This window comes from Herpailurus yagouaroundi, unplaced genomic scaffold (assembly GCF_014898765.1).
Source record: "Herpailurus yagouaroundi ecotype Mexico unplaced genomic scaffold, PumYag 159, whole genome shotgun sequence".
Lineage (NCBI taxonomy): Eukaryota > Metazoa > Chordata > Mammalia > Carnivora > Felidae > Herpailurus > Herpailurus yagouaroundi.
Genome location: NW_024412400.1, coordinates 83427631 through 83454334, shown reverse-complemented (window position 1 = coordinate 83454334; position 26704 = coordinate 83427631). Strand labels below are relative to the sequence as shown.

Genomic DNA, 26704 nt, shown 5'->3' with positions numbered 1-26704 from the left:
GTATTCCTATGTTGTTAGTGGGCACTATGGTATATATGGGTATATTGTAGTGGATAAAAACCACATGGTCTCACCCTCATGGATGCCCATGTGTTTTCCCCAGTTATCCAGAGGGGGAAGTAGATATTAAACAGATAAAGAAAATACATTCTAACTACAAATCAAGATAAGTGTTATGAAGGGGGAAAACAGTGTGTGGTGACAGAGAATATGAATATAAAATGGATATGGATATGAATATGAAGGCAGATATAGATTGAGGTCCTAGGCAAGTGATATTTAAGCTGCGACTTGAAGAATTCAATCCACATAGAGGAAGTTGCATGTGCAAAGATCCTTAGGTCTGAGGAAAAGAAGGCGTGTGTGTCTAGAGCTTAGTGAGCCAGGGAGAGAGTAAACTGAGATGATGATAGAATGGTAGGCAGGAGCCAGATGGTACAAAGCTCTCCAGGCCATGCTGAGGGTTTGGCGTTTTATTGTAAATGAAATGGGAAGCTATTAAATGGTTTAAGTAGGAGAGTGACAAGATCCAATTTATATTGTAAAATATAACCTCCACTGTAGTATGGTTTGGAAGGGAAAATGGGGAAGAGTGTCAGTGAGGAAGCTTTTGGAGGATTGTAGCCAGGATCTGCCAATGGCCTGGACAAGGTGGTGGCTTTGGGGACGGAGAGGAGCAAACAGCTGGGATCAGACCTGTGGTGTCTGGATCCCTTTGGCCCATGCTTCCCACCGCACCAGCCTGCCTGGCCTGAACTTGCCACTGAGTTGAAGCTGATGAATGTGCTCTTGGAGTGCTAAACTGCCCTTCCACAGAAAGTATCGTTACCTCTTCAACTCACTCTGGTTGACTCTGCAAATGCTTCTTGGTGGATGTTGTAGAAAAAGATGATAGACAAAGATCACATTTTACAACAATAGCATTTTACCTGCAGGTAATTTAGATTTGTGGTGTATGAAGGAATTCCCCAGGCCTGCCAACCTGGATGAAAAGATCTCCTTTGAGATACAGGACAGTTTTAGGACAAGCCTAGCATTGTGCAGCTTCTCTGATGTCAGGAAGCTGCCATGCTTGTGCTCTTCCAAATAATGTGTCCTGTTCATTTATTTCTAGTGCCAAAAGATGTGCCTCTGAAAAAGAGGCTTTAAGACTGTAACAGAGAATGTTTCTCTGTGCCAAGTGGGGATGCTTTCATTACACAAGACTTTCGTATGCATAGAAGTGTTTACATCCTCTCCCCTTCCTCCCCATCTTTTTTTTTTTTTTTTTTTTTTTTTTTATACCAAGGGGCCAAAAGTCATGGCTTCACCTCCAGTTGAGTGTTTGCTATTTATTCCTGGTCCCTTGCTCCATAGATTTCTACTGTTTCTGTGGCTTGATTACAGTTAAGGAAGAAGAGAGAAGTATCAGCATATTAGACTTCTTTAAGTGACAACTGATGATTAGCAATGAGAAGGTATAATGAGGATGGGGATCTAGCTTCAACACCTGGTTCTGGCATTTATTCCTGTCTGATTTAGAACAAGTGACTTAACCTCTGTAAAGCCTGTTTCCTGACCTATAAAAAAATACCCAATTATAATGCCTGCCTTAAATTATTTCTATGAGAATGTAGAGAGATAATCCACACCAAGAGTCGGGTATGTGGTAAATGCTTGACAGCTGTTATCTGTGAATAAATCTCAGGAGAGTTTGCTCATTGCTCCTACTCCTAACCATGGGTCTTCCTATCAACTTTAATTCTGTCTGAAAGTTAAGCCTACCACACAGGCAGAGCTACTTCCTGGTCATACAGCACACCATCATGTGTATTCTTAATTCCTTAGAATGACCTTCAGAAACAGTTCCTAGTTTGGGCACGTGGATTGCTCAGTGGGTTTAAGCATCTGACTCTTCAGCACAGCTGAGGTCATGATGTCAGGGTTCATGAGTTCCAGCTCTATGTCGGGCTCTGAACTGACAGCACTGAGCCTACTTGGGATTCTTTCTCTCTCTCTCTCTCTCTCTGCCCCTCCCCTGCTTTTTGCATTCTCTAAATAAACAAATAAATAAATAAACTAAAAAAAAAAGGCAATTCCTACTCATTCAAACAATTTCACAGGAAGCAAAGTATGTGTATGCACAAATTAAATAGCTTTCCAGATACCATATAAGTAGTGTGGGACAAGGCCAGGATACTTCTGGGAGGATGAAAAATGATTTCCATTTTAAGGGGCACAGAACAGCACAGCACATGGCTCATTAAAGAGCCCTGACTCCAGGGATTGGAAGATGTGTTGCCATGAGGTTTTCCCTTTTTGTTGTTCTGCTTCTTTGTCTATGCAATGCTCCTTGACTTAGATCATGGCTATACTGGTTCTAAAATATTAAGATTCTAGGAAAGTCTTCATGTTTGAAATTTCTTGTGGTCTGCATTCTCCAGAGCTCATTGTTGAGTTGTCTGGAATGCAGTGTTCATTTCCCTGGGTGACAGTCTGAGAAAGACCATAGAGTTATTATTCTGAGGTTAACCAGAGTCAAACTTCCTTTCATGAATGGATATCCTTACAATGGTAGATAAATAATTTGGCTTTGTGGGAATGTTCACATTAAGCCTTCTTTACCCTCACTTTCCATGATATTCTATACTTAAACAGGGCTTTCTTAGAAGACTATGATAGAGGTGCACCTGGGTGGCTCAGTCGGTTAAGCCTCCGACTTCGGCTCAGGTCATGATCTCATGGTTTACGGGTTAGAACCCCGTGTTGGGTTCTGTGCTGACAGCTCAGAGCCTGGAACATGCTTTGGCTTCTGTGTCTCCCTCTCTCTCTGTCCCTCCCCCCTCATGCTCTGTCTCTCTCTCCTTCAAAAATAAATAAACATCAAAAAAATTTAAAAAAGAGAAAAGGAAACTATGATAGATTTGGAGGCACATGGGTGACTCGGTTGAGCATCCAACTCTTGATTTCAACTCAGGTCATGATCCCAGGTTCATGGGATCAAGCCCCATGTCAGGCTCCATGCTGAGTTTGGAGCCTGCTTAAAATTCTCTCTCTTTCTCTCTGCCCCACTCCCTGCTTGCATGCTCTCTCTCTCTCTCAAATAAAAAAGAAGGCTATGATAGATTTGGGTGTGGGGATGGAGAGTTCATGCATTTTTCTAGAACTTCAGTAAGTCTACACATGCTATCACCTATCAAAAACCACCAACCACAGTCAGCCCTTGGCTGACACCTTCTCTCTACCCTTACCATCACTGCCTGCCTAATGCCCTTTATTCTATGAGTCCACTCCCTAGGTGGTTTCCTGACCATAGTGCACCCATTCTAATTCATCCTCCTCTCTTGTTCCCCACTTTGGCTTTCTAAAATACTGCCTTCATATGCCTCCCCAAACTTACAATCTTTTAATATTTTCCCATTACCTCATACACTGATGCCTAATGCCTTTCCTATCTGAAGTGGGTAGATCAAGACAATCTTCTGGCCTATGGGAAGAAGCTATTTTAACTTCTGTTTCTGTTTAGTGTTGGTCTCTTTAAGCATTTCAACTTTTATTTATACATTAATTTATTACAACTATTATTGTACATATAACATACACGTAATTACAAATACATTCATGTAATTTATAAATAATATAGATATATGGAGGCTGTGGATCTGAATTCTTTTACAGATAGGGATGCATAATAAAAACAATTTAGAGATCATTGATTTAAAGGATAAAGTAAAAGTTACTAACTTTGCTTAAGGAACCTCACGTGTCCCAGACCCATATTTTTCTTCTGCTGTCACCTGCAGCCACTGCACACACTCCTTTGTTTTCCCATACTCTGTACCTGTCTGCTCACCTAGTTCTTAAGCATGCTCAGCTGGGCCATCGTCCTGCTGATGCTGCTCAAAGCAAAATCCCCCTGCCTATTCAAGCCTAAGTTTAAAATGTTGCCTCATCTCTGAAGCCTTTCTTATGTACCTCTTGTCTCAGAACCCACCCCCACCCAGGTAAAATTAGCATCCCTTGCCTGTGATTCTGTGGCATTCGGCTTGTTCCTCTATGACAGCACTTTTCAAGTGCATTGCTATAATGATTAGTTGTGTATGTGTATCCCTGATGAGGCTATGGGTGCCTGCAAGGCAGGCAGTGCACCTTACTCATTTTTGTACCCAGCACCTAGTGCATGTTGGAAGCCAATAGATGGTGTTGAGTATTTTAAATCTTCATGAGCATCTTATAGAGAAGAGTCTGGGAGGGAGGGGGCTAATAGTATGAGGAATAAAATTGGTTTGGTACAAAAATCCCATCCCTGTTGGCATTTAAATCCTAGCTCAATTTCCCTGCCCTGACTCTTCTGCCTTTCCTAGCTCAGACTGACTGCTTCAGTGAAGAGGGTACTCTGGACAAGCGTGCCCTTTCTTTCCATTTAGCTTTGAGACAGCATGAAGGTTAAGGACTGCCCGTCTCAAGGTCACTTGGTTTCCATAGAAGTGCAAGGCAACCCAGGGCTTTGGAGACTATGCAGTTTATGGAGGATGCCGCTGTGCTTGTCAGACTGTGTTCAGTGTGGAAAGGTTGAGACTGAGAAAGGGGAGACACAGACTGAAGGCCGGAGGCATTATATGATAAGACTGTAAATAGCTTCCCTACAAATGAGGAACTCCTCTGAAAGTTACAGGTGACAATGAAAAACCCCAGATATAACTTATTGACTTCTTTTTTTCAGCATATTTCCTCACCTCCTCTGTGCCTGGCACAGTGTTAGGTGCTGTGACAGAGTGATGAATAATTCAAGGTCCCTGACTGTGAGGACTTCATAGTTCCGAAGCAGAGACAGAACACAGGGTAGGCCAGCAGCTATAACCGTATGGGGAGCCCTCTCCTAACCTGTGCACAAGGCAGCTCCGCAGAGGGAGTGATTAATTGGGCCTCCGGGTGCCAGGAAGGCCCTCAGAAGAAGGCTGAGGCTAGAAAACTGAGGAGGAGTCCTGGGCAGAGAAGGAAGGCAGGGATTGTGCATTTCAGGCAGAGGGAACTGAAGCTGCAAGGGTCTAGATCAAGGCTTGGTAAATTTTGTCTGTAAAAGGCCAGTTGGTAAATATTTTAGGCTTTGTAGGCTGTGGAGCCTCTGTTTCAACTACTTACTCTGTCTTTGTGGCAGGAAAGTAGCCATAGGCAAATATGTGAATCAATGGGCATGGCTGTGTTCCAATAAAACTTTATTTACAAAATTGGCAGTGGCGGGGCTGTAGTTTGCCAACTCCTGGTCTAGACGAAGGATCTTCAGAGAACCTTTAATCTCATGGTTCCTAATCTTTTCAAGAATTAGGATTACTTGGCACTGCTGTGCCCTATGCCTAGAAGGCTCCCTTAATGCTCTTCTAGATATCCCCGATGGCTTGCTACTTCTCTTCATTCAGGGCTCCGGGCTGCCGTCTTTTAACTACTGTGTCCACAATAGGACACACACCTCCCGTATGCTCCATCACTTTTCATTGCTTTCCTTTTCAAGATAGCACCTATACTCGAACTCTACCTTATGTTCAACGTTTATTTATTTTTGGGACAGAGAGAGACAGAGCATGAACGGGGGAGGGGCAGAGAGAGAGGGAGACACAGAATCGGAAACAGGCTCCAGGCTCTGAGCCATCAGCCCAGAGCCTGACGCGGGGCTCGAACTCACGGACCGCGAGATCGTGACCTGGCTGAAGTCGGACGCTTAACCGACTGCGCCACCCAGGCGCCCCTACCTAATGTTAATTATCTGTTTATTTTCTATTTTCCTACTGGAACATAAGCTTTGTCTTATTCTCCTATAAACAGAGTGGTGTGCTGGAGCCCATTGTGCTCATGTCTTCCCAGCTGCAGCTCTGCCTTCAGTGGTGTTATATGGTCATGGTAAATCCACCATGGAGGGAATATTTACATGGTGGAAATTAGCCCCATGAGAATCACATTGGGGTGGTTTTTGCTTTTGTTTTTGTTTTTCACAAGCTGGTTTATTAGCAAATCACTAGTTATCCCTGGTGCCTAGAAGAATAACCTCTACAAAGCCCAGTGCGCAATGAATACTTGTTGTTTGAATCAAATGTGCCACTAGTATCTGTTTATTGAGAAAATTGATATCCAGTTACAGATACAGAGTCCTTTGTGATTATTATTGCTACATAGGGAGTTCATGTCTCTCATGTAGGTAGCTGCCCATGGCATCTGTCACCTGCATGTGACTGATGGGGAGACTGAGGACTTGGCTCAGGACGTCACTCCCATTACCCCACAGGACAGATTCTGGTGGCCCCGATGACTCATCTCCAGCCTTATACACTCACTTCTGCAAGGTGCTCCTTTCCCTGTGTCCCCTGCAGTCGGCTGAGTGAAGGCAGGGCCTCAATCCTGTGTCTCTTTTACTAAACAATATGTATTTTTAATGAATTTCTCTAACTCAGTGTGGTTGTAATTTTTGCAGTGTTTTAAAAAACCCAGATAAGGTCTAGCTTCTTTCAAATGTCTTACTTTATCCCATTTCTGATTTGTCTGGGGCTTTGATTTATGGTATGTCAATGTGCCCTAGTGTGTACCCTTTAGCTATGATTGGTCCAAAATGTATCTGTTTATGAACAGTCTCCAACCCTAACAGTCCAATTTTGAAATCTGCAGCAGTGTGAGGCCCCAGAAGCACTTGACAAGAATCACATTTAACAGCCTCTTCAATGTTAGTTCCTTTAAGTGGCAACATTAAACCATAATACTGAGGCCCCCTTTCTAAACCCACAGAGACTGATTAGAAAACCCCATCAAATTACTCCCACAATCCATGTTGAACACTTACAAAGAGCTTCATTTTCAGGATGCTTGGTAAACAATCTTTTCAATTCCCTGTCCTAAGCACACACTAAGAAACAGAGGAGTGAACTTGTATTTAGAGGGCCATCTGGCTGATCCCAAAGCTTTCCAGGACAGGCTGCTGGAGAGGACCTTGCATTGTCATGCAGAATGCCTTAGCTTTTGTAGACATCCATTGCCTTCACAGCTGTTCTGATGTGGAGTTTTTCTGCTTCTCCCTATTTGCTTCTGTCCATGATAGAAAACTCACTCTTTCTTTGGGCAGCCTCCTCTCTCTTTGAATACAATTTATAGAAAATTCTTTTTTTACCTGCCTCCCTGTAACTTTCACCCATTGGCCCTAGTTCTATCCCTGTGGAGCCACTCAGAACAAATTGGCTTCTTCTTACTTCTCTCTTCGGTTAAGAAAGTGAGGGCAGCTCTCATGTCCCCGGAGTCGTCCCTTTTCCAGGCTGCATATGGACTGTTCATTCAGCTATTTTTCACATGGCAGTCCTTTGTGCCCTGTTTATTTGGCTCCCTTTCATCTGGGTGTGTTCCAGTTTTGCCAGTGTCTGTCTGTCTGCCTTTCTTTCTTCCTTCCTTCCTTTCTTTTTCTTTCTTTCTGTTTCTCTTTCTTTTCTTTCTTTCTTTCTTTCTTTCTTTCTTTCTTTCTTTCTTTCCTTCTTTCATGTTTATTTTTGAGAGAGAGAGAGAGAAAAAAAAAAACCAAGCAGGTGGGAGGGGGGCAGAGAGAGAGGGAGACACAGAATCTGAAGCAGGCTCCAGGCTCAGCACAGAGCCGACGCGGGGCTCGAACTCATCAACTGCAAGATCATGACCTGAGCCAAAGTCAGACACTTAACTGACTGAGTCACCCAGGCGCCCCGCCAGTGTCTTTGTTAAAGCCACTGAACAGTGCTGGAGGGTAGCCAAGACCACAGACTCTTAAGCTAGAGCTGCCTTCGAATTTACTAGTTCTGTAACTTTGGGCAAGTGAGGGAGCTTCTCCGAATCTCCATAATCTTATCTGAAAAATGAGAAAAAAGGACCTTACACACTCAGTTATTGTGAGTATTAAATAAAAATAGGGTAAAATCATTAGGGGAGAGCCTGGTACAAAGTAGATGGGTTCAAAATATAGCCATCGTTATTGGAGTAAGTACTGTTAAGTCTCTGGATATGGCTTCCATAAGAAAGTTTGGGTTGCTGTTGTAGTTTTATTTTAGCTTGGTGTTTACATGGGGCACTTTCTCTAATTTTGAGTGCAAATGTTGAATAGGTTGGCCCTAGATAAATACAATCTAATTTTGGTATCAAAGGTATTTATTGTGTGTGTATATGTGTACGTATATACTTCTTGCAGACTTTCCTGTAGCCTCTTCTCTTTTTTACCCCTGTACTCCAATAACTGACATACAACTCAGTGCTCTTCCTCCTCCTTCTCCTCTCTTCTTTACCTTTTGTCCCTTAACCCCTCCCTTGCACAAGATATGGATTGTATCTTAGCTGCTTTTTCAAAGGAAAGAATGATGTTCATTCAGTGTATAGGAGAGTAGTTCTTGTCCTAACTCAACTCTGTGTTAGGTGGATGACCTCGGACAAGACACTTTCCCTCTGAGCCTCAAGTTTGCTTTTGTGTTTATTTTTCAATTTTATTTATTTATTTATTTATTTATTTATTTATTTACTTATTTATTTATTTTTTAATCTTTGGCATTGATGAAGGAAGGGATTTTGATGAAGGGAAGTGTGAGATTCCAAGGTCCTTTCCAATTCTAAAGTTCATTTTGTTTTCTGCTGTCCAGTGGTCATCCTGAGATGTGTGATCGGCCCCCATAGTCCACCTGCTCTGGGTTTCCAGTATATACTTAGGTAACTGTTCCACAGCACTATGTGCTAAAGCAACAGGAATGTCAAGATAGCTCTTCCATGTCACAGCTCTTCTGAGTGGCTTTGAATTCAAACCTCTGTTGAAGTTGCCATGTCATCCTGAAGGGAAGCATTGTTGAACATGAATTCCTATCCTTTACCGACTGTCTCACTCAACCTCTCTAAGAATTAAATTTCTAACCTGCTTTGTAGCTATAATTATCACTCAACTTTTTATTGTGGAATGGTTTTAAATTTACAGAAAAGTTAAGTTAGTACAAAGAGTTCCCATTTAAACTATCCTCAGTTTCCCATATTAACATCTTATATTAGTTTGGTATACTTATGAAAATCAACAAATCAGTGTTGGGGTGCCTGGGTGGCTCAGCTGGTTAAGCATCTGATTCTTGATCTAGGCCCAGGTCATGATCTCACGGTTGTGAGATCAAGCCCCGCACTGGGCTCTATACTGACAGGGTTGGTGGAGCCTGCTTGGGACTCTCACTCTCTCTCCCTCTCTCTCTCTCCCCCTCCCCTGCTTGCACACTCACACACACACGTGCTCTCTCTCTCTTTCTCAAAATAAATAAGTAAACTTAAAAAAATCAGTGCTGACACCTCATGATTAACAAAAGTCTGTAATTCATTAAGATTTCCTTAGTTTTTACCTATTGTTCTTTTTCGGTTCCAGGATCCCATCTACAATACAACATTACATCTAATTGTCCTATCTTAGACTCCTCTTGGCTATGACATTTTCTTAGACTTTTCTTATTTTTGGTGACCTTGACAACTTAAGGATTCCTAGTCAGCTATTTTGTAGAATGTCCTTCAGTTGGTATTTGCCTGGTGTTTTTCTTATGATTAGACTGGGGTTATGAGTTTAAGGGAAGAAGACCACAGAGGTAAAGTGCCATTCTCATCACATCATATTAAGAGTACATGTTATCAGTATGATTTATGACTTTTGATGGTAACCTTGATCACCTTGCTGAGGTAGTGTTTTGTTTGTCAGGTTTCTCTACTGTGAAGTTCCTCTGTCCTGTCCCCCTTTTCTTATTGTACTTTTTGGAAGGAAGTTACTATGTATCACCAATGGAAGTTTATTTCTTGTACACCTAAGTGTCCAAAGTGGGCATTTCTGATGGCTATTGCCTTTTTTCCATCAGTTATTCAGAAGCCCAGCATTCTTCTATTTTGTTGACATCCCCTAGGGCTTTGTCATCAAAATCCAGCCAGCATTAAGAGAATGTTTGCTTTTAAAAGCCTCGGCCTGAAAATGGCACACATCACTTCCACTTACATTCCATATGACACTCATTCATCTGCCAAACCTAACTGCAAGGGAGGCTAGGACATATGGTCTAGCTGGGTGCCCAGGAAAAAGAGGAAATGGATTTGGGAGAAAAGCTAGCAGCATTTGCCACACCATTTTAGAGTACAAAAGATAACAAACCAAATCCCTGCCACCTCACCATCTAGTAATATAGCCACCATTTCATTAAAAAAAAAAAGAAGAAAAATAATAGAAGAACATTATCTTAGAATCATATAAATTGGAAAATATCCATTGTTTATTTGTCTGGAATGCTCTTTCTCTGTTTTTTTTTTCTTTTTCTTTTTTTGACTCTGAAAATGCCACTTACTCTTCAAGTGATGGATAAGGTTCCTTCACCCAACCTTGAGGCAGAATTAGTCCCTTACTCCTTGGTGCCATCATGCCACTCTGCTTCTATCCCTTATTTAACACCTACATCACACTAGTATTATATATAAATATGTTTCATGCACTAGACTGGGTGCTCCCTGAGGACAGCATAGAATATATTAATCTCTTAGATCCCTAAGGATAATCTGACAAATAAAAAGCATATTTATTGAGTGCCTCCAGGATTTTAGGTATACCAAAAAAGTGGTCTCATCTTTTAAATCCCTTTCTTTAAAATACGATAAAACAGCTCTTTTCCCCCCTCAGTTATAAAAATGACCCACACTTATGATAGTCAAGCCTTCGTGGAGGAGAACTTGAGCTGAGCCTAGAAAGATTGATAGGGTTTGATAGATGGTAATCAGGGTACAGGCCTGGCTTTCTATGACACATTCTAGGTTCAAGGCATTTTTTCAATAGATGGTCAAGTCTCCTTTGAAACATCTACAGTGCAAGACATGTGCTTTCATAGATCATCACATAATTAAAACTCGGACTCTGAGCTGGTTCTAGCACTGCTTCTAGGCAGTTGGGGGCAGTATAAATGCCTGATGCTCATTGTCTTGAACTGGAGTTACCAACCTGAATTCCCAGGGCCCCAGGGCCCCAGGGCCCCAGGGATGGCTTCACCATAGCAAAAGAAGTGTTTAATTACAGCTACAGAAAGAGCATGAAAAAAACAGTCATCTGCTGATTAGTGACTCAGCTGCCATGTATCTCATTACCAACCCAAACATGACTTCTTAAAGTGACCTTATCAAGCTTATTAGAAATAAAATATCAATTATAAGACAACCTGTCCCTTTCCTTCTATCCTGTTCTATCCTCTACTTGTAGCCCATTGTTTAATGACTTAGAAGCTTAATTAATATTTTACAAAAACAGAAATCAGAAGACATAAAGTTGGTTCTTAGTATGTTCCTTTACCTCACTTATGCTGTTTTCTTGATTTTCATCACTGAAAATAGACCTTAATTAGGCTTTATATTCTTATGGGTTTGAATTCATACTATCACTTATATTTATTCATTGAATTTCCCAGCAGTTATAATTAGCATAGGAATTATTTTTTCCCTTTATATGAAAACTGAGCCTCAAATGTAAAATGACTTCCTCAGGAGCACATGGCAATTGTGGCTCAAAGCTCGGTCTTCTGCCTGCATATATAGAATTAAGTATGCCATATTAGCACCTACCTGTCAGTCAGTTAGCCTCATGACAGAGGCACACATGTTCTTTTTATTTCCCCCAATTATATATTTCCCTCAGTTATGATAGCCAAACTTTCTTGGAGGAGGTGATCTTGAGCTGAGCCTAGAAACGTTGGTAGGATTTGATGGCGGCACAGGATATTGTTTTACAGTGAGGTTAGCCAGCTATGTGTTCCTCCAGCATGTTCCTAATATGTCAGATTGGGTGGACCCATGGAGGCAACACACCGAACATTCCTTGATTTCTGCTATCACTCAGGGAAGAGGATTCTAATGTACCCCAAGTCAACAGATACTTATAGAAGGGATCTAAAGATCACTTAGTTTGACTTCTAGATAGTCCTACAAATTAAATAAATTTATTTAACACACATATATAACATATAGTCATCAGCCAGAATTCCTCATTTCCAGTTCAGTTCTTTTTTTTCATAACCCTGCTTCATTATTCCAAATTTTCTTAGTACCTTCTCTGCTTATTAGGATTGCTTTCAAGAGGACATGTTTATATAGGTAGTGCCTTATATTCGTGAACACGTGTGATCAAGTCATATATGAAAAAGTTTAACCGCAGACATATGCTATAGAGAGCAAGTCTTTTCCCAAAGAGTTAAACACACTGAATCCTTAACTAGAATTCTTATGTAGTCACATCAATCAGTGTGTTTGGTGTAACACACAGTACCTAGCATATTGTCTGACAAAAAAGAGATTTGGAGTAATTGGTTGAATAAATGGGTGAAGGAATGAAATTGACTGTCAGTTGAAATTCAGTATGATGCTGAATTTGAGGATAGTATGTTGCTACTTCAGGAATGCGTTAGAATAGTCTAATATTTGCCCAGTGCTGAAGTAGAGACACAGATGGTAGTGATGCTATAGAAAGTGAATTGTCGCTGGCAGCCAGCACCATAATGAGAAAGCTTTAAATATTTATGGTAGCTGATATGTAAAAACCCAAATGTGGTATACAAAGTTCAGTTTGATGGTATTAATGTGTAGGGAGTTTATAAAAGCTGAGGAACACTTCTAATGGTCACTTCTAGTGAGGACAGCTTCTTTCACTTCTAGTGAAATATTTAGAGAAATATACATGAATTTATTACTTTTTTTGGTACTGGAAAAATGACTTTTGTAGTGCTGAGGCTTCTGTCTGGTGAAGTATTTATTGAAGGTGAAATTTATTTTCACATACTTTTCAGTGACATCTCATGGCCGTGGGGGTTTTGCTTTTTCCTGTGGTTCTTATCCAAGCCATTCTTTCTTTCTGGCTGAAGTTGATCAGAATTTCAAAACCCAGGAGTTTCTAATGGATAGTTTATATTCAGCAGAAATAGAAATCTTCCAGGGCCTGTTTTTGACTACTGGAAACTTAGGAATTATAGTGGCGGTTCGTTGTAAATACTGATTCTAGAATGAGACCATACAGTTGGTGGCATCTTGCAGTCAGACATTAGATGCATGAGGAAGAAAAATAATTCACTTTTTAGCACGCCTCTTTATTTTCTGAGTCATAATTAGTTTTTATCTATTTATATTTGGTTTCCTGATGCATAGTATTATGGCTCTGCCTCTAGAAGGAAAAAGAAGAGTAAAGACATGTTACTGAGATGCCCCTTTTCCATATACTTATTTCAATATTTAAGCCATTGGCATTTGTGACTTTAGAGAATTTTTGGACAATTTGCAAGTGTGTATTTTTATAAACAAAATAAGAACTTGAATAACCATTCTATTTTGTTTTGCAGAACCCCAGCTGAAAGGAATTGTGACAAGGTTATTCAGCCAGCAGGGATATTTCCTGCAGATGCACCCAGATGGTACCATTGACGGGACCAAGGACGAAAACAGCGACTACAGTAAGGAGCATTAACTTCTCCCAGTCAAGTTAACGATGATCAAATGTATGGTCTGGTGTATCTAAGTCTTAGGGTGTGGCCAGGCTGCCTTTTGACCTGTTTAACTGCTAGTAAGCTGTGTCTGTCTTCTATCCTTTTTGCTGTGACTCCCTAGAGTAAAGACACAGTTGAGAGAGGTCACACACTAAATGAGAAGGTAGAGAATTGAAAGAGTTCCAGATAGTCAGTGGATAAGAAGATTGTCCCATTCCAGTGTTTATAGTCAATATGGTGATAAATATTTATAGGAACAAGGCAGAATTTCCAGCACAAGATGGTGTTTTAATCCTAGAACCAAATAGCGAGCATTTTATAATAATTCTCCAAACATCATTTCTGGCAGGCCAAAATTACTTCTTAAGGTAAACATTGAGTATATACATCTGTATATTACATGTGATTTCATTTTAATGACAAAATTATTGATTTTAATTTTTTTAAGTATTTATTTGTTTATTTTGAGAGAGAGAGAACATGAGAAGGGAGGGGCAGAGAGAGGGAGAGAGAGAATCCCAAGCAGGCTCTGTGCTGTCAGTGCAGAGCCTGACCCAAGGCTCCATCTCACAAACCATGAGATCATGACCTGAGCCAAAATCAAGAGCTGGATGCTTAACCGACTGAGCCATCCAGGCACCTCAAATTATTAATTGTAAAAGAAAAATATATTAAAATAGTATGATGATGTATTGGTAATAACAGGATAATAAAGACTAGTAGACCTGAAAGTTTGTTTATAAGTTTTTAAAATAAAGTGCCATGTATTCAAAGTTTTTTAATAATATCCCTGGAATTAGTTTTTAACTAATTCAAGTATAGAGTTGACAAGTTTAATAACTAAACAAAATCATCAAGATATGACATAGTAGTATATTTGCATTTCAGAAAAAAAAAAGGAATATAAGCCTCAGAGCCAAGAGTGATCACTCTCATCATATCTTTTAGTTCCTGCAGAATCATACACAGATACCCAGGGGGAAATTCATGTTATCTTAAAATTATGCAGGGTGCCATATAGTTTCCTAAAGTTTGTTTGGATTCACTGCTAGATCGTTAGTAAATACTCATCAAATATATGTCCCATTGAGTTGTCTTCTGATGGATATAATTTTGTGGTCAGGGTGGCAATCTACCAAATTGCCTAAGATAATGTAAGAAGCCTTATATTCTATGGAGAAATGACTTTTAAATTAAAATTAAAGATTTGGGGGAAGATCTGCAACTCCAAAAGTGTGAAAATGTTCTTGTCCACCCTTTCTAAATCATTCTTTGTTTATTTAATATTACACATTGCAAAATATGAATTACAATACAGAAAAGATCTTATTATAAAAAATTGCATCCCCAGTTTTCTGCAAAGTGGTTGATTAGCCTATTGTGGTTTGCATTGTTGGTTTGTGGCTGTAGGAATGCACTCTTTAAATGATTCACATTTTCAACTGAGTACCGAGGAATGGGGATGCCTTTCTCTCCATGCAAGATTTTCATCTATTGTATCTCTACTTCATGTAGATTTAGTAAGCTGTTAGTATGGGTGAAATGAATCAGGGAGATTGCTTCACTGTATCACCTCTGCTATCTCTGAGGTATCCCTGGATCTCAGTTTATTTTTCTATAAAATGAGGCAGCTCGAGATAATAATATCTTCTGTCAGCATTGTCCATTCAACTTTTTAAAAAAAATGAAAAATTATAAATTGAAGAGAATAGATTTAATCCCCAAGTAAGCCAAATAGCCACACTTCATTCCACAGGATGCAGCTGTAACCCAGACAGGCATCCTGAAGATGTATGACTTTTATCATGAGGTTGTGGCTGAAGGGCAAGGGCAAAAAATGTGAGTTCAACTGACAAAAATCCTTCCTTCTCCATTTCATAGACAAAGAATTAAACAGTGCTCTCTCTGCAGATGCTGGGTCAGTGTCTAGTGTAAATCCATACCTATATATTTATAAACATACGTTTGTATGCACACATATATATGTACAAATATATATGCCTATGTGTGTATATATGCATAGTGGCATTGTGCATAACACATGTTGAGGGTGATACATTTTGTCAAATACTGTTAGAAACTGAATTAATAAATTTAAAATATTTTTTTCTTAAGATAAACAACTACACTCACCTTTTGATATATTGGTATTAAAAGTAGTTCAGGTATACAAAATAACAAGACTAGGATGAATCTACCTGGATGCCCAACCTCTGACTTAAAATTCAGGTAACAGTATAAATGCATTTGAACCCACTGTATGTTCTCCCGATGGAGTTCTGCTTTCCTTCAGTATCAGACGTAATTACTATCCTGAATTTAGCATTTTTTATTTCCATGAAGTTTTAAAAATACATTTATTTCATATGTGTATACTTAAATCATTCATAATATTGTTTTCCATGTTTTAAACTTTGTATAAGTGAGAGCATTGCTGTATAATTTCTATGTACTTTTTCTCCCTTATATTATGGTTGTGAGCTGCACAGATGGTGATATATTTGCTTTCTATTATTCATGTTCATGTTTGTAAAGTATCTCTTTGCATGAATATACCCAAATATATTTATCCATTCTCTTTTTGGTGGATAATTATCATTTCTATTTCTTATAGATATTGAAAATACCCTCCCTAACTGTCCTTTATAAAATGACACATCTCACCTTGGCTCTCTCTATTCTGATATCCCCCCTTTTTTGTATTCATTGCTTTTATAACCACATGATATAAAACTATACACATACACTGTTGCTGTTTGTTTTTTTGTTTGTTTGTTTGTTTGTTTGTTTTTGATCTTTCTCCCAGGAGAATGTAGGTTTCAAGAGGGAAGAGATTTTGTTTTGCTCTTTGAGTTATCTTTAGAATGATCTCTGATGCATAGTAAGTACTCAACGAAAAAAAAATGGAATGAATGAATGGATGTCTTCTTGTGCATATGTGCAAAATTTTTCTGAGTCATTGGCTAAATACTTCACTCACCCAAATATTTTTTTTAAACTTTTCTTCTGAAATAATTTTAGACTTCAGAAAAATTACAAAATAATGCAGGATATTCCTATGTACTTCTCACCCAGTTTCTCCTAAGGGTATCGTTTTATGTGACAACAGTAAAATTATCACAATCAAGAACTTAAAACTGGTACAATATTATTAACTGAGCTATAGACGTTATTCAGATTTCACCAGTTTTTCAATTAATGTACTTTATTTTGATTCCCCTCCCCATACATACATATTTTCATTGAACAATTTCCAATAAAAGCAAATAATTTTTATTTATACTTTTTCTTTTTTTTTCTTTTTTTTTAACGTTTATTTATTATTTTTGGGACAGAGAGAGACAGAGCATGAACGGGGGAGGGGCAGAGAGAGAGGGAGACACAGAATCGGAAACAGGCTCCAGGCTCTCAGCCATCAGCCCAGAGCCCGAAGCAGGGCTCGAACTCACGGACCGCGAGATCGTGACCTGGGTGAAGTCGGACGCCTAACCGACTGCGCCACCCAGGCGCCCCTATACTTTTTCTTAGTAGGGATGAAGGATAGAAATATCAGAAGGATTAAAATTCTACTCATTTTTTAAAAAATAAAAAATTATAAGTCTCTAAGATGTGAAAATGACTTTTCTTTCTCTACTTGGTGTGGGCAGGAGTAAAAGCATTTGATTGTTTGAAAAAAAATCATGTTACTATGAGCATCTGTCAGAATTGTGCTGTTTGGTTCACTAGACATCATTAGGTCCAACCAACCTTACCATGGTATCTTTGAATTGATAAAGACACCTGTTCTTTTGTTCGTGAAGAAAAGACTAATTACATGTAATTGAGTACAAAAACAAATGGGTTTGTCAGCGGCAACAGATAAGAATCTCTGCAAATGTAATGATAACAAAAGATACAAAACTGTGTTGGAACACTGGCACACAAAAAGACAATTGCAGTTTGGAGAGTATTAATAGGAATATTTTACATAAAATTAGAAAGGTAATTATTCTGCTCTACTAGTTGCTGTAGGAGAAGATGCATTTGAAGAGGTCAAACATGCTGGGGTGAAAACAATTAAGATATTATAACCAAATGCATTGTTCTCTTTCCCTCTGCACAAAATATATGAGCAGGCATTTGAGTATGGAGTGAGCTGCCTGATAAATTAGTAGAATGGTCAAACTGGAGATATGCAAGCAGATGCTGTACTGGCACTTGTGGGGGGTTTTACAAGAAAACCCCATTGGTATGGGAAAGTGGGAGAAGGTGGTGGTGATTGGATAGTTTTAGGGATCAGTGACTTCTAAGGTCTCCTTCAGTCCTGACATTCTTTTATTTTTCAATTTTATTAAGCTTTAAAATTGTAATTCCAGTATAGTTAACATACAATGTTATATTAGTTTCAGGTGTACAATATAGTGATTCAACACTTCCATATATTACTTGGTGCTCATCACAACCGTGCTTGTAATCCCCATCACCTATTTCACGCATCCTGTATCCACCCCCACCCAACCATCAGTTTGTTTTCTAGAGTTAAGAGTCACTTTCTTGGTTTCTCTCTCTCTCTTTTCCATCGTTGTTCATTTGTTTTGTTTCTTAAATTCCATATATGAGTGAAATCATATGGTATTTGTCTTTCTCTGACTGATTTTGTAACATTCTACTTTCTAGTTCCATCCATGTTGTTACAAATGGCAAGATTTCATTCTTTTTTATCTCTGAATAATATCCTATCGTATGTATATACCGCATCTTCTTTATTTATTCAGCTAGTTAGTTGTGGAGTTCATTCTGCCAGCCTTTGGGTTATTTACACTGATGTGTTACCTAGTTGTTTCCATGGGGTCAGGTGAGCCTAGGTCCTTCTACTCCACCATCTCCCCCAGAAGCCCCAGTCCTGATATTCTTTTAAAACATATTTTGAATAGGTAAGATAAGTATATAATACAAAATCTTAAGGACACAAAAGTGTATACAGTTGAGCAAAACAGTCCCTGACATCCAGGAACTTGCTTGGCCCTCTATCAGGCCATGGTGTGCTTCTGTTGAATATACACAATTTCACAGAATAGGAAATCAGACAAGTCCACTGTGATCATGGTGGATTAAGACAAAAATAAGACCGACCACTCTGTAATCATGTCTGAACACAGACAAAAAGAATAATGTCCAAACTACAAAATGATCAACTATTTCTCTATCCTGGTTTATATGAGTGGCTGCTTGCTAATTCACTAAACACAGCTTTAGCTTTGCTCTGTTCATGTCTTTTGGTAATATTTATTAACATACCTAATCATAGAATGACATCCACTTTCTTAGAGTAGTCCAGTTGAGAGTAAATCTACATTTCTTTGAGCCCTCCCTAAAATTGCCTAACACAAGACCAAATGCTCTAGGTCCTTTCTTACACCCTCTTACTAAGACATCCCGGGTCTAGCAACATGTGCATTTTTATTCTTTGCTGTGAGTCATTAACCACGGGTGTGTTTCTTTGTCTGGGATACATTGCCATAGTCAAAAGCAATTTTCTGTTCTTCTCTTATCTGCCACGTGGTCACATTTCTTGGTATTCTTCTAGGTACAGTCTATTCATTTATCAACATATACAACGCTATGTGTTTGTATTTATATTTTCTCTCTTCATCATCTATCTACCTAACACTTGTTAAGCACCTTTTTAAATTTAAAACTGTTATATCTACAAGATTTTTCCATATTAGTACATATTTAGGAGGAACAATTTATTTAACCTAAATCTCTATCAAAGGCCATTTCAGTTCTTTCTTATATTTTGTTAATGCAAACAACACTATAAAGAATATCTTGGTACATAAGTAAATTTGCATATGTACAAGTGTACTTATGGGATGGATATTGTACTTTTGCATAAGTAATTTTGCATATGTACAAGTGTACTTATGGGATGAGATAGAAACATAATTCCTGGGTCAAGGATATATAAATGCTTTTTTTTTAGTTTTGAAAGATATCTATTTGCTCTCCAGCATACAAATTTACATTGAGAGTGTTTGTTTCCTTATGTTGTAATTGACATAATGTGTTATCAAACTTGTAGTTCTTTGTTACCTAAAAACAAACTTCATTTGTCTTATTATGAGTTAGGTTGAGCACTTGTTCATATATTTTAAGAACCATCTTCACTTCTTTTCTGATAAAATGTCTGCTAATATCTGTTTCTATGAAATGTCTTTTCATTTGTAGAAAATCTATTTGTATTTTAAAATATCAGCTCTTTGTTACATGAGTTGTAAATTTTTTACTTATTTTGTTGCTTGCCTCTGAATTTTTTTGGCTGTGCTTTATTTTATAAATATGCTTTTATGCCCTCAGCTTTTCTTTCTTATTTAAAAAGGCTTTATTGTTAGAGAAGGAGGGAGCCAAACCATAAGAGACTCTTAAAAACTAAGAATAAACTGAAGGTTGGTGGGGGGTGGGAGGGAGGGGAAAATGGGTGATGGGCATTGAGGAGGGCACATGTTGGGATGAGCACTGGGTGTTGTATGGAAACCAGTTTGACAATAAATTTCATATTAAAAAAATAAATTAAGTATCAGACGAGCTAATGACAAGTTAAAAAGATAAATAAAGGGGCGCCTGGGTGGCGCAGTTGGTTAGGCGTCCGACTTCAGCCAGGTCACGATCTCGCGGTCTGTGAGTTCGAGCCCCGCGTCGGGCTCTGGGCTGATGGCTCGGAGCCTGGAGCCTGTTTCCGATTCTGTGTCTCCCTCTCTCTCTGCCCCTCCCCCATTCATGCTCTGTCTCTCTCTGTCCCAAAAATAAAAAAAAAAAATAAAAAAAAAAAGATAAATAAAATAAAAAGGTTTTATTCATTCCAAGATTGTTTTCTTAATGATCTGCCATGTTTTGATTTAATAAATTGTTTGACTTTTGTGCTTAGTATTTAATGAACACAGAATCCATTTCTTGAGATATTTTGATTCTAGACATCTAATATTTCATGTTCCTAACTACTGTTTATAAATACAAACAGTGTATTCAGATTTTATGAATAAATTAAATTCTTCATGAGTTCAGCATAAAGAAACACATTTCAGGGTCTTTTCCGGTTCCATACAAATTTTAGAATTGTTTGTTCTAGCTCTGTGAATGGTCTGTATCTGAGTTTCAGAAATCCAATTGGAAACTTAAAAATGTAGTCATCCAGTTATGTTTTCTATACAATACCAAACATATGATGTTTTGATACCACCAGCCACAAGTCTGTAGACACAGCCAAAGCCAACAGAAGCTCTGTATTGCTAAACTATCAACAGAAACATGATCCACATGGTTAGTTGGGAAAAACTATCAAGGACATAAGGAATTCTGTGAAGAATTATAAAGATGTTTTTCTCCCCAAACAGGGGCCTTCCTGGACAGGCAGTTCATCTCCTTCACTTACTCAAGCATACACATTATCATTCTCATGGGAGAGTAAGGGTTACGCTATATCCAACTATAGGGATATTATTTTCTTCTACTATCATCTATACTTTAAGAATATGTCATCAGTTTGTATGTGTGAAATCACACCTACAAGTTGGATGAAAAGAAAACCAACGTATGTTTTCTCCTGCTGATTTTCTTTAAGCAAGACTATTTACAAAATCTGAAGCAACATTGTGGTACATGTAATGTTGTTACTCTTGCAGTGGCATATTTTTTCATTATCAAAATTAATATTTATCTTTAGCTTATGAATGCAGTTACTTCACTTGATTTTTTAATAAAGAAAAAATGCCTTTTGATTTTAATAGCTAGAAGGAGAGTAATGAACATTTGTTAGAAATTTGGTTTTGTTGACTATGTTTTAATTTTAAAGACTATGCCTCCAGATGATATTTATGGAGAGCATGAACAAGAAACAATTTCCTTGAATAGTTTACCCACTCACATAAAATCATAGGGGGATAAGCTTTCTAAACTTTTTGTAACCTTGACCTCTTTCCTTATTAGTCTTGTATTTCTTTTTCATCCTAAGACTTCTGTCCTCATGTGTTCCTCTAGTCAGTAAAGGAAAACATGAGCCATTTGAAATTATCCTTCTTGCTAGTTGCTCTGTAACTGTTTGTGGGCATATTTATAAGCAGTATGCATAGTGGTTAAGAGTCTTCTGGGAGCAGAGCGCCTGGGTGGCTCAGTCTGTTAGGCGTCAGACTTTGGCTTAGGTCATGATCTCGTGGTTCGTGAGTTCAAGCCCTGCGTTGGGCTCTGTGCTGACAGCTCAGAGCCTGGAGCCTGCTTCAGATTCTGTGTCTCCCTCTCTCTCTGCCCCTCTCCTGCTAGTACTCTGTCTTTTTATCTCTCTCTCTCTCAAAAAAATAATTTAAAAAAAAGAATCTTACAGGAGTTACTTAACCAAGTGTATTCCTAGAAAGAAGGGAGGGCTAATGTTGTCTTTAATATATTCTTGGCTCTGTGAGGTGACCAGTGTGTTGACCTTGAGCAAATCACATAAAATTTCTCAGATTTATACAATCTCTGATTGCACAAAATGAGAGGAACAGACAATCTCTCAGATTTTAGTAGCCTTTCCATTAATTCTCGCATAGAAGGGAATGTATGCTCAGAAAAACTGACTGGCAGCTTCCATTTCTTTAAATACCATTTCTTCTGAAAGTTATGCTGCCAGCAGGAAATCTTTACTTTACAGATCCCTATGTGATATTCTCAAGGTGTGTGTAAAGATGTGGGGAGTCACATGCATAAATGATAGAGCCAGAATTTGAATCCAGGCTATCTGACTTGAGATTCTGTACCTTTGGTGTAGTTATTTAACCTCTTCACATCCAATTCTCTCATTTGTTAAGTGGGAATGATAGTAGAATTTACATCATAGGGCTGTTGTGCAGACGAAATGGGGCAATTCATGAAAAGTGCTTAAAGTTACTGTGCCTAAAACACAGTAATTCTCAATTAACATTGTTGATTGTTGTTACTATAATAATAATAATAATTATTATTATTATTATTAATCTTTGTCAGCATGGATGAAAGAGTGTTTGTTTGCAAGGATCTCATAGATCACAGCCATTTCAACTGAAGTAGAATCCTTAATGGTGGCAGCTATTGTTACACATGAAAGAGTGTAAAGGTGCTAGCTGGGGGTATTGAAGAGTGCTCTAAGTCAGTGGTTCATAAAATGTGTAGTCCCCAGCATCAGCATCATCTGGGAACATTCTTGAGCCTTAAGCTAGACATACTGAATTAGAACCCTGTGCTGTGGCTCAGCAGTCTGCATTTACAAGCCCTCTAGAGGATTCTGATACACTGCAGTAGGTATGACTGGTAACTCTCTTCTGTCCCCAGGGTTTGGAGTGTTCACATTTTCTGATTAAGGCAGTCTCTGTCTTGGGACTGCCATACCTACTTCTACTGGTACCTAATTCCTAATATAATAGGGAAAGCATAGGTCTGTAGGCATACTGCAAACCATGATGAGATTCAGACTTTGTAGTGTCTCAAACATGTACAGAATCGGTTATATGTTTTTTTTTTTAATTTTCTGGTAGCCACATTAAAAAATTATTTTAATTCCAGTGTATTTAACATGTGATAGATGAATGGATAAAGATGTGGTGTACATATATATATGCACATCTATCAATCTATATATGTTTGCTGTATACATTTATTGAGAATACTGCCTGTGTGTATGTGTATAAATATGTACACATATGTACATATATGTACATATGTATACATATGTACATATATGTACATATGTGTACATATTTATACACATACAGAGAGAGAGAGAGAATGGAATGTTACATTTGATTTATTATCTGGAGAGAATCAGAGCTCAATTCTAAACAGATGTGTGATCAAGCATAGGTTTGGGGGAATTACAAAAATGATATATAGGTAAGCCTGTGTCTTGGTCATTTTACACATGCTAATTACATTTATTTGGACTGACTTCACCAGTCTTATCCAGTGGCTTATCTAGTAAGCCACTCTTACCCTTTAGTGCCCTTCTCAACTTTTATCTCCTTTATGTGAAGCCTTCTCTAACTTTCCTGACAATTGCCACCTTTATACAACACCCCTCACTAACTCACTTCACCCTACTGTGTTTGAAGCTTGTATATACCTTCACAGCTGCACAAGTCACATTTGACTGGCCATTCCTTATCTGTATTTGTGTTTCCCCTCGTAGAGTGTGATGTCCTTATTTGCCCTTCTGCCGAGCACAGCAGTGGACCGTTTCCAAGATCCCAAACCAGAGGGCTATGCAGATAGGTTTCATTTAGTTGGCATGCTTCACGGGGGAAAAAAATGAGTGTATTCAAACAATGGATGCACCTCCTTTCCCCCACATTTTCCTCCTACCTGCCTAAGCCCTGAAGAGTTTTGAGTTTGGGATACCTCTTACTCAATGTTGTGAAATCAAAATGACTGAATACAACTTCAAAGGAAGAGTATAAACCACTTAAGTATCACTAATTGGACTGTGAGTCAGATAACCTGTTTCCAGTGCAAGTCCTGTCCCCACTTAGCTGAGTGTTCTTGTTTAAGCCTTTTGTTCCTTGGTTATCTACTCTTATCCAAAATTAGGTGTTTAGAAAAGATTATCTCCAATATCCCTGAAAGATCTGAAACTTTGAAAGCCTATAAAATTGGCAACAACTTTTGTTTTTCTCTTTGAAAACTTGAAATTTCCCCTTTTAAACACATTATAAAAAAGGCAAAGTTGTAAGAGTGGATAGTACAATAATTTTTGCGATGAGTTTGAAAACTGTAGTGAATTCATTCTGCCTTCAAAATATATACAGAATCTGACCACTTTGCAATACCCCTATTGCCACTACCTAGACCAAGCTGCTCTTATCTTTGGACTTTTACAGTAGCCTCCTGACTGATTTTGTTACTTACGGCTTTCCTCTTTTGTCTATTAGCCACACAGCAACCAAAGTGACCCAGTTAAAACATAGGTTGGCTAGGTCACTTCTCTGTTCAGTCTCTTTCATCACACATCATTAAGGGTAAAAGCCAAGTTCATTTTATGACCAGTATGGTTTTACTTAATCCTGCCCATTACCTCTTGTCAATTAGTCTTCTTGTTCCTCAAACATGGCAACTATGCTTTTTCTCAAGACCTCCCAGCATTCCATGTCTTCCTAACATGTTCTTCCTCCGAATACCTAAATAGCCCTCTTCCTCATCTTCTTCATTCCCTTCCTCAAAAATGATGCTTTTTCATGTGGAGGCCTTTTTTGGTTAGTCGATAAATTTCAAGCCCTGTCTTTAACACTTCATTCTGCCTTGGCGACTTGATATTTTCTTCCTCCAGAACACTTGCCACTGTCTAATATACTTACGTGTTTTATTATGTCCCTCTTCCACTAAAATGTTCCCCGTGTATACCACAGAGTTTCCTCATTCATACTTGCTTATGTTATTTTTTTCCACTAACTACATCATCCTCTAAAAACAAGATCAATTGCCTTTTGTCTCTGAATTTTTTTTTCAAATTTCTTTAACTGGAAGTCCTGCTTTTTCCTCTCTATACCCTGTACATCTCTTAAGAAACTCATGCAGTTTGGGGCGCCTGCGTGGCTTAGTCAGTTAAGTGTCAACCTCTTGGTCTCAGCTCAGGTCATGATCTTGCGGTTCATGAGTTTGAACTCCACATTGGGCTCTGCTGATGGTGTGGAGCCTGCTTGGGATTCTGTCTCTCCTTCTCTCTGCTCCTCCTTGACTTGTTTGCTCGCTGTCTCTGTGTGTGTGTGTGTCTCTCTCTCTAAAAATAAATAAATAACCTTAAAAAAAGAAATGTATGCAGTTTCATCTGTATATATTTATTATGTATGTGACTTATTTACTTCTTTTAGGTTGTAAGTTTCTTGAGGTCTTTGACTATGTCTGATTTATCGCTGTGTTGGCATGTAATAAGGCTATAATAATGGCTAATGCCTTACCAAAGGATATGGATAGGTTAATTTATAGTAATAATAGTATAATCAGACTACCATTTAAATTTGAAAGGCTTATTAGTTAGAATAAAAGCTCCACAGGGGCAGGGAGGTGTGCCTGCATTTTGCACTGTTGTATCTCCAGCACCTAGAACAGTGCCTGGCACATATTAGGTTCTCAATATTCGTTGAATAAATGAATGAAAGTGAATTCTCAGAACAATGCCATTAAAAATGAATATGACTTTGTTGAACAACATTCAGCATGAAGGATTAATGCAAATTGGATCACGTTTGCCTTTTGTTTTGAGAATGACAGACAATTTAAGAGACTTCAAAAGTGGATAAGAAAGTTATTTTCCGCTAAGAAAATAGGAACAAAATTGAGTATGGTTAGTCCAGAAAAGTGAACTCTATAGCAATAATAGTAAAAGAAGTCACTTCTGCACAGTTTTAAATATATCCTTAAAGCAATATGTGAATATATATTCATGGTGATAATTACAGAGGCATCATTTCTGAAAGGAGAGAGAGCGCCATTGCTTTTATTATTCAGCCAGGACCAGGAGCTAAATTGAAGCTGATTTTGTAGGGAACAGAAACTATAACACTCAGGTGCTTTAAAAGTAAGAAAAAAAGGGGGTGGATTCCTTAAAGTAGAAAAGGGCATTCGAGTTGTGATAAATTAGAGATTATTAAAATCTTTCTGAAATTACCTGCTTGTGGCTCTGAGATGTGAAGCTGATTTGGTCAAGGTAGACTAAAGAAAATTCAGTTCCATTATATCTGTATCCTGTGTTCATTTCTCAATACAAATTATTGCTTGAGAGATTATATATAGGTTTCCCTGCATTCTCACACTTAATGGAGATAGTAATTAATGGCATTGGGATTTCTTATATGTGGCTGGTTTGATTAGGTATCCAATTTATAGCAGTTTATTAAGGAACAAATCATAGCTTTATTCTGATATGAATAGATATTTTCCAGGGCATACTACCATGAACTATGAAAGAATTATATATTTTCCATGAGGGACTTAGAAAAATAAAATGGTAACCTATGTGCCAAGTATTACTTCTTAATATGAGTTTGGGGCATGTCAGATAATAATGGCTAATGTTTACTGAATAATTTTATAAATTTTATTCATTTGAATCTAAAACAGTTCTATAAAACAGGTACTATAATCATGCCCACGTTGAAGATGAATAAACTGAGGCATAGCAAGTTTAAATAATTAGTCACACACACAGATGTTAAATGATAGATTCAGGGTTTGAATTCAGTGAGTTT

General features: G+C 38.3%; 1 protein-coding gene across 4 annotated transcripts in view; it reads left to right on the top strand.

Moving 5' to 3' along the window:
• FGF12 (fibroblast growth factor 12) overlaps nt 1-26704 on the top strand; it is a 561291-nt gene that overhangs the window by 328787 nt on the left and 205800 nt on the right. For all 4 annotated transcript variants that reach the window (XM_040481104.1, XM_040481103.1, XM_040481105.1 and 1 more), the window contains one exon: nt 13338-13448. In XM_040481104.1, coding sequence (XP_040337038.1) covers nt 13338-13448 — 111 coding nt within the window. The remainder of the gene's footprint in view (nt 1-13337; nt 13449-26704) is intronic.